Here is a 9589-nt window from a genome sequence, read left to right on the forward strand (position 1 = left end):
GTGAATTATCAGCTCAGGTTTATCTTTCACATGTTACATAAGTGATTCATAAAAGCTCAGTGCAAGAAAGGCTAAATACAAATCCGTCCCCGACTTCCTTTAACTTTATAAAGACAAATGTTTTTTCAGCGTTAAGGGTTTGCTCTCCTAAAGTTTATATATATATCCAAAATAATCTCCTACCAATCTCACAGAAACTGTGTTGTTGAAACAATGCACTGATAGCATTAATGCAGTGAGTTGCTTTGTGAAAATCAATCACAATAAAGCAGGAAACAGTCGCTCAACGAGGAAAGTGAAATATGATGCTGGATATAGATTTAAAATCCCCGTCCACTCAAATATGTTTTCCTTCTTGCTCCTACAGCTGGTTGCTTCACTGTGCTGAATGATGTATGTGCAGAGTTTGACAGTAGAAGGAGGTTTTCACATTCATCTGCTGAAAGTGGAAAGTTTCTCTGAGCTCATTGATAATCAGATTTTAACTACGAGCATTATTTGTGACGTTGCAAATAGTTTGGAAGTCAAGCCTGGTCCAGTGTGCAAGTGCGTGAAACTTGAAGTCACCACTGCACGTACACCGAGAATGCATTTACAGAGACATCTTGTGTCTAGTTGGAAAACTTTAGATAATGTGCATAATCATAGTCATTTTTTTGAGGTAGAAGGACATTATTGTTCCATCAGACTTTATGTTGTAATACGTGTCTAGAGAAAGACCAGTTTCATTAGATTTAATGTTTTATCATATAGTATAAAAGAGAGAGAATAGAAGTCTTACAACCTCAGAAAGTCAAACTGAAACCAACTGCATGTTCAGTGGCAGCAGTGAAAAATATTCCTTTTTTAGAGTTGAATGAAATAGATTTTTAAATGACTCATTGAGAAGGACTCGGTGAACTCCAGCCGCACTCTAGCGCCTCGATTGTGGAACAGAAACAAAGTCAAAACTGTGTGTTACCCACAAGTGCAGTGACCTAGATAGCGTGAGTGTGTGTTATGTGGAGGGAGCTGCGGGCTTCGATAGGGCGGCAGTAAAAAGGATCCACCCATCCACATGTTCTCACTGTTGCTCCCCGACACTCAGACACACACACATTACATAAATACATCACATGTAGCAGACAGATGGATGCTATGTAACTGTTTCTGTTAGTGAGTAATATGATCTCACTCGCGGTGTTTACACAATGACGACTGGATGTAGGGCATACACAGAGAGAGGGAGGATTGTAGGGGGGGGAGGGAGGCAGAGACAGAGAGGTGTTGCATAATTCTGAGCTCCTCTGACATGTGCGTAGCTGCCTGAGCCAAGTCAGTAGGACACACTGAAACATGTTGACACCGTTACCGAAGCGGTTATAAAAGGTTAACCTGGTTTAGGCTGCGTTAGCCGGCTTCACGTGCTCCCTGAAGTAACAGAATAATCCACACAGGTCACTGCCAGCTGCTTTCAATGGAAACTGTTCTCTACATCTTTATTAAAACGCTTTAAAACCCCCACTGTTGAAATTCCTTTTACATCCATTGTGTTTTGATGGAGGCGTTACCCTAAGTGACTGGTCTTTAAACCTCAGTAATTAAACTCCTATTCACATACATATTTTTTTACTTTTGGTCTGCTGTTAATGCCCTGATTAAAATCTCAGTTTATTATTATGTCTTAAAAGGTCCAGTGTGTAACATTTAGGAGGTATGTTTTCATTAGTGTATAATCACCTGAATATAAGAATCTTTGGATCTATCCGTTTTTTAATCTACAGACATCGCAGGTCGCTCCATGGAGGCCGCCACGTTTCTGTGTAACTTACAATTTCAATTATAGAAAGAATAACTTAAAAAAGTTTGTTTAGTTTCAGGTATCTCCTGTTAAACAAAAGCTGTGTCACTCTTTTTCCCTCAGCAGTGAGAAATGACAGAAACCGGACGAAGGGGAAGAAGGAAGAGGTGAAGATGACCATCATGGAGACGTACGAATTGACGGCGGAGCTCGGCTTGATAGTGGAGAAGATCTGCAGGGCTCACAGAGAGACCTTCCCCTCTCTCTGCCAGCTGGGAAAATACACCACAGTGAGTTGCGCCATGAGACCTGACTGTTCAGAATCAGAAAGCAGAGAGGAAAGATCAAAGCTGTCCTCTAAGACCAGTGATGGAATTAATTTAGATTGTGCATTTTATGGAGAGAAGCTGAAGGACAACAAGAATTTTAAAGGTTATTTTACATTTTGGCTGCCAATAGAAGATATAACATAAAAAGAAATGTGCATGTAAGCTGCTAAACTGTCCCAAAACTAAATCAATTAAACACTGCTGTGTAAGGCAAGTTATTAATCTACAAAAGATATATATATATATATGTATGTATATATATCTTTAGGAGGACCTTGGAAGTAGTTACGGCGCAACGCTGGAAACCAAGATGTTGGACAGATCAACAGACATTATTGTTTCATCAGTCGTAACAAATGTCTAGAGGGGATCTTTAAGAGTAAATATCATTAAGTGTGACTTTGGACGGACCAACAGAGAGCCATGATGCATGTCTCAAACCTCAGCAGTAAGATCAGGAAAGGAAAAGCACATAGTGTTCTTCATGCAAACTGTGACTCATGTGCACCGTAATAAACAGGAATAACTGCGCGTTCATTTCGTAAGAAAAAAAAAACCTGAAAGTTTTCCCGTGTAACACAACAGAGTGTAAAGTACACCTGGTGTAAAATGTGAGGGTGTGTTTTTCACATTTTGTTTGTGGTTTGGTTAGTCAGCAGAAGTGATGAATGAAGTATGAGTAAAATCAGGAAATACAGAAGGAGTAACAAACTGACTGACTCATTGTTCTGTTGAATAAAGAAAACTTCCTGGTTTGGGGCGTAATTAGAAAATGTGACTGATGAACACTGTGGAAACCTAAACCTGTCTGAATTAAATGCTTAAAAAAGGAAATCTTAAATACCTGCAGAGGTCGTAGTTGTTGTCAAGTTAATGTCTGTACTTTGCTACTTTGCATTTATGATCAAATCAAATTACTATGCTTATGAGACAAGTTTCAATCGCAATGACAAGCCCTCGACTCTGCAGTGCTACAGCTCAGCGCTCTCATTGACTGGTTGCAGGATGCATCTCTAAAAATCCACTTTATGCTGCCTGCCCAGCACCGAGCAGCAGACACACAGAACCACCCAGTCAACACAGTGGAGCATGGAGCAGCTATAGTAAAGACAGATATGGTAAAATACAGGAGGTGAACAAACAGAAACAGCTGAAAGTAAACATCATGGCGGCTTTTGTTGTTGTCAGAGTTAGATTATCATTGTGTGGTAAACCAGTCAACAGCTGAAGGAAAATGATCCATTATGACACCATAAAAACATGTTTTCCTGGTTGATTATAAGTTATATTTATAACCATATCATCATTTTATTGTCTTTAATGTGTTTTTCTTCATCTTCTCTCCTGCACCCAGAACTCCAGCTCAGACCACAGGATCCAGCTGGACCTCGGGCTGTGGGACAAGTTCAGCGAGCTCGCCACCAAGTGCATCATGAAGGTGGTGGAGTTTGCCAAGCGTGTGCCTGGTTTCACCGGCCTGACCATCGCTGACCAGATCACTCTGCTCAAAACTGCCTGTCTGGACATCCTGGTACGTCTAAAACAACTTTCTACTCTAAAAAACTTAGTGAGGAATCAGTTATTGAGCTGTAAATAGTTTTATTTTTTAAACTGGGTGGGGCCAACACTTAAACGCACACACCCAGCTCACCTACTGCGATTCATCTCACACCTTCTGTGGATCTTGACTCACGTTGTCAGCCGCACTCGTGCCAAAGACAAACTGACAGGCAGGCTGGCAGACAGACAGCGCCCTGAGGCAGACTGTCACATGTTTCACTCTCCTTTATCCTCCCTACTTCTCCACCATCATTCACTGCCAAGTCTGTCTGTCATCATCACCATCAGGGCCTGATCAGTCGCTCTGCTCTCTGATAGCACCAGGGGAGTGTACCATGTACGATCAAAAGCTCTGTCGCGTTTCATTTTTGCAGATTTTATTCTGATGAAGTGTTCGGGGAGTTTTGTTTGCCAAGTTCTGCTTATCTGGTCTTTTGCCACTCTGTTAATCATGTTACACTGCAGTATAAACAGTCCAGTGGGCCATGCATGTGTTCCTGAACATTTGTATTAATGTAATTCATCAAGGGCCGTGCCGAGTAATCAAAATTAATTAAAGTGTAAATCAGCATTAAGTTTAGATTGATGTTTAAATGGCCCTGCCTGAATGTGAAGTCTCAAATGTGATTTACAATTAGACACATTACACATACCAAAACAGCTTCTAACAGGAAAAGGCTGACAAAGCTAAAAGTCATGCTAGAACAGAATCTAGACACAGAAGTGCTTTGTTATGAGCATACTCATAACAAAGGTCATAAACCAAAGTATTGGAACAGATGTGGGAAGTTTTACGTTTGCATGACGAGCAAACGGCGGAAATATCAACTTATCAAAGCAAACAGGTGCCGATCAGAAAACAGGAAGCCATCTTTCTAATATATTACACACTATACTTATTAAACAGTTAGAAATGATGAACAGTCTCATGTAAAAGCTTGGCCCTCTCTGCAGTGGAGGCTAAAAAAAGTGAGAATCTACAGTACAAATTAATTGAAAACAAACATCTGATGTCTGCTGGGTGGAGTACATTCACCTGTCTTTTGTTAATTTAATTTAATCTGTTTTCCTTGAATTTGATAAAAATGAAATGTACAAGATAATGAAATGGAGAAGCACACTTGGGTACAAACATGACGTCAAAGCGTGATTTAAAAATACATCTAGAACAAACACGGGCGGTCATTTAAATATGTTTCAGAGCTTCCCTGTGGCTTCTTCTGTCCAATATTATAATAATGTGAGCACTCAATCGTGGGAGTATCACAACCTGAACTCCATATTTATTAAACCCTCCTCTTCCTGACTCTGTTCTTCTTCCATCCAGATCTTGAGGATTTGCACTCGCTACACTCCAGACCAGGACACCATGACCTTTTCCGACGGACTGACGCTGACTCGCACTCAGATCCACAACGCCGGATTTGGACCGCTGACGGATCAGGTGTTCACGTTTGCCGGCCAGCTGCTGCCGCTGCAGATGGACGACACAGAGAGCGGCCTCCTCAGCGCCATCTGTCTCGTCTCTGGAGGTACTGAAGCTCAGGAGAAAGTCCAACCTGAGAACAGCTGTTACATAAACCAACTAGTGAACTATCAAGTATTCCTTTAACATTATTATTCACTCCTGGAAAGGAAACGTTAAAATGTTTAATGTTTAAATTTGTCTTTTCCGTCTGTCTGAGCAGACCGTCAGGACCTGGAGGAGCCATCTAAGGTGGAGGTGCTGCAGGAGCCTCTGCTGGAGGCGCTGAAGATTTACTCCCGCAAACGACGGCCCAGTATGCCCCTCATGTTCCCCAAGGCCCTCATGAAGATCACTGACCTGCGCAGCATCAGCGCCAAAGGTCAGAAAACACTGCGCTGCCCGATAATTCCCCATAAAGTTCCTCAAATTATTGTATAATAACTACTATAACTACTTGCAGAATCATTTAAGTGAGAGAAACTTAAATTAAAGCAAGATTATGTAACATTTGACTGAAGAAAACTGAAGACTATTATCCTATAAAAGTAGTAAAACACGGTTCAGTACACTCAAGGGTTTTATTGCTACAGCCTTACTTTGTCTGCTATGACCAGTAGCTTATATTTGTTATTATGGGACATCACTGAGCCCCTCATGTGACTTTATTATTCTTCCAGTCGTACTACTGTTACACTACATTTTAGCATTCCCCATCATTCTGTAATTACCACTTATGACCACAATAGCTGCTGTTCAGCAAAAGTTAACACTGCCTGTGAGGTTGTTTGAGGTCAGTTCATCTTCTCTCAAAAAGCAGGTTCGTACTGCTCCTTGTGGTTCCTGTGAGGAACTGCACTGCAGCAGAGTTAATCCACTGAGTTTATCTGTTCAGTGGTATATAAACTCCACATTTATAAAAGACATATGGCTGTTTTAATGGTTTTTCACATATTTATCTAAAATGTTATCAGTAATCAAAAGTTAAATAGGATTTATTTAAAGGAAAACTCCTATTCACTATTAGCTTGGAGACCTGTGTACACAGCAGACGACACTGCCTGTACATTTCCAACCAGCAGTATCAGCAGCTTTGTAGCAAAGACAATGAGAGCAAAGACATCGACTCAGGAAGTGTGTAGGTTAAAAACAGTCTCCCATCAAGATAGAAAGATGCTTTGAGAAAGAGATCAGATTATAGTTTGTTACAACTTGCCAGAATTATATATATATTATATAACGCTGTTCTTTCTTGGATACCTGCTCCCTTCACTACTGCATTCAGTGTGTAAGTCTGAGTCTAGTAGCTCTAATCCTCAGTGACAGATCTGTGACAGTAGGATGGTAACACATCATCTAATAACCTAATAACACTATCCACAGGAGCTGAGAGGGTGGTGACGCTGAAGATGGAGATCCCGGGCTCAATGCCCCCACTGATCGAGGAGATGCTGGAGGATCTGCAGAACCTGGAGAAACACTCGGAGGAGGAGCAGAACTCGAGCACGCACACGAACACAGCTTCTCTCAACAGCACATGAACGCCTCTGACTTCTTACACTGAAGCCGCTCAACGAACATTGGCTCCCGTCCTCCCCTCCCAGAGAAGACACTAAACAGTATAAACTCCAGATGCAGTCAGTGTCTTACCTCAGTGGTTGGAGAACTGTCAGTGCACGCTCGCTGTGTTTAAAGACAGTTACGCTGATGAAAGATGAGCTAATTTCTGAGTTTGAGTTCTGCTTCAAAAGGGGGAAAAAAGAGAGAATGATGCAGTAATGTTTTAATCACAAATGTTAACCCCTCCTGGCAGACGCCTCATAACCACTGGGAATAACTCCCCCAGCAACTTCTGCTGTATTTATACATTCATGAGATATCACATGGATTAATTTTTACCTCATTAAATAACAATGCATTTAGCATTAGAGTAGCAAAGTTAGTAAAAACAAACATATGGACTTTTTTACATACTACATATACTATATACTACGTTCACTTCTCAACGTCTACTGTTTGTACACAATTTATTGACGCCCACATGTGTAAAAAGAAAGCTCTGGACTAACTTTTGGAACACATTTTAGAGAAGTAAGCAGATTTATCTGCTCAAAAGGGAAATGTAAATGCAAAAACTTGATGTTTTTACTCATAAAGATGAATGTTCATAACTAGCATTAACAAAGTTCACAAACGTATATAGCTGTGGACGTAACCGTGCTAGCTGTTTCCCTCCCGTTTCCAGTCTTTGTGCTAAGCTAAGTTAACCGGCTGCTGGCTCCAGCTTTATATCAAACGGACAGACATAAAAGTGGGATAAATCTACTCCGCCCACTCTCGGCAAGAATGTGAATAACTGTTGTTGCTAAATGGGTGTCAGGGTTCAGAGTCAAACCCTTTCTTAGTGCAGAGGCGGATCTAGAGAAATATTAATGGGGGGGCAGAAATATAGGCTGATTTAATCACAAAAAATCACATGAATAAAATTATAAAAGCTCAAAACACTCAAAAACATGACATTATTGTGGCACATTAGTAAAGCATTTAATAGAAATATCTAAAGGTGACATTAGAAATCAGTACGTTGTTTCCAAATCTTCAGACATTTCTCCAAATGCATGTCTTCTTTCATTGAACTTGAGCCTATCACTGAGTCTTAACATGTTATCCTTAAAATTAATCTAAATGAATGTGTTAAATTTGACAGCTTTTGACACCAAACTGTGGCGTCCAGGTGGTGTCCGCCCCTCTACATCCGCCCCTGCAGCTGTGGTACATTTTGCTGGAAATCTGCGTAAATGATTTGCAGTATCAAACCTGTTTGTACAGTGTAAGTGAGCCAATACACACCTTAATACTTTCACACATATCCTAAAAGTTTGAATCCCAGGCGGCATTAAACTGTACATTGTTTGAAATGGTCAGTTTTCAGTGTGAAAAGATCTTTTTTACCGTACTATGATGAGCTCTGTAAAGACATGTTTTCTACATAAAAACTGCATCAGTGTTTGATATCACCTTCTTACAGATATACGTACATAAATTTTACCTAAATAAAATATACTGTACTGTAGAAATAATACTAATAATAAAGAAAACAGAGAAATAAAAAAAAAGAATGTGCAACAGGAAGAAAATGGTCAAATGTTTGATGGTTGAAACAAAAGGATGTTGTTTCAGTGTATGAAATATCCGCTGTAAGGGGCTAATCAAGCTGCCTGTGTACTGTTAAAACTCATGTGCCTACTGTTAATGTGCCAAAATCCTCCATATCATTGATCAACCAGGACCAGAGCACATTTCTTATTATTTCCGTTGATCTATTAAAGTCTTGTCTACTGGATTTCACTTTGCTGTCTCATGTTTCCACTGAAGCTTCTGGTTTTTGTTGTTCCTGAGTCAACGCAGCGGGATATGTTTCATGTGGAGGAGCTGTGAGGTTGTTTGAGGTCAGTTCATCTTGTCTCAAAAAGCAGGTTCGTACTGCCCCCTGTGGTTCCTGTGAGGAACTGCATTGCAGCACAGTTAATCCACTGAGTTTATCTGTTCAGTGGTACATAAACTCCACATTTATTTAGAAGACGTGGCTGTTTTAATGGTTTTTCACATATTTATCTAAAATGTCATCAGTAAGGAGGTTTCTGCTGCCAAATGAGCAAAAATAGGACAGATGACAACATATGTAGATGATTTCTGTGCACAGACATAAGAAAATGTGTAAATAGCAGATAATAAACAGCATTTTGATTCTGACTGTCCAGCTTCTTGGAAATGAAACTCTCTTTGCAGTTGAACCTCCCTCACTACCAGAGGAATAGATCACATTTACTTAAGTACAGTACTCCATTTCAAAAATACTTTTATTTTACTCCAGCAACACTTCAGATGGAGATATTGTACTTTTACTGACAGCTGTTACTTTTCACATTAAAATATTACAGTTAACATAAGTGATGATTTACTTTACAGCCTAAAAGTTACTGTGTAATTATTTAATGTGTACAGGGCATCAGTAAAATACTTATTGGTCACCTTTATATACTGTAGGTACAAGGGAAGAAGATCTAGAAATAAATCCCACTGAAAGTATTTTTTTAAGGTGTGAATGAGTATCTATGTGATGTCTTCAGGGTACAGTAGTATTTTTACTGGGTAACAAGGCAGGACCAATAGGGATCTGTTACCCCCTTGTTATCCGCACCAGTAGGTATCCAGTATGTATTTCCATATATGTACAACATATTTACACTTAAACTTGTGGGCTGCAAGCTAAAGAGTTACAGATAAGCTTATAAAACACAAGACATTTTGGCTTGTTGTGACCCCTAATATAAAACCAGTATCTCATTGGGGCCCCTTGTTATGTTTCAGCTGTTCCACCAATAAAATGACTTCTCAGATGGTTCAATTTAAATAAGAGGTTAAATTACACAACTTTCACACACACCACATCAA

The 9589-nt window shown here is 39.9% G+C and overlaps 1 protein-coding gene across 1 annotated transcript in view; it reads left to right on the forward strand.

Annotated features, from left to right (window-relative positions):
- Nucleotides 1–8423, forward strand: part of LOC118335381 (retinoic acid receptor beta-like) — a gene marked incomplete at its 5' end in the record, with an annotated part of 10072 nt that extends 1649 nt beyond the window's left edge. Inside the window, 5 exon segments of the mRNA XM_035671630.1 lie at nucleotides 1904–2070; nucleotides 3464–3640; nucleotides 4997–5201; nucleotides 5358–5516; nucleotides 6518–8423. Of these exon segments, the coding sequence (XP_035527523.1) occupies nucleotides 1904–2070; nucleotides 3464–3640; nucleotides 4997–5201; nucleotides 5358–5516; nucleotides 6518–6675 (866 nt within the window).
- Between the last annotated feature and the right edge of the window lie 1166 nt (nucleotides 8424–9589).

Source organism: Morone saxatilis, unplaced genomic scaffold (genome assembly GCF_004916995.1).
Source record: "Morone saxatilis isolate NCDOM2014 unplaced genomic scaffold, NCSU_SB_2.0 Contig24, whole genome shotgun sequence".
Lineage (NCBI taxonomy): Eukaryota > Metazoa > Chordata > Actinopteri > Moronidae > Morone > Morone saxatilis.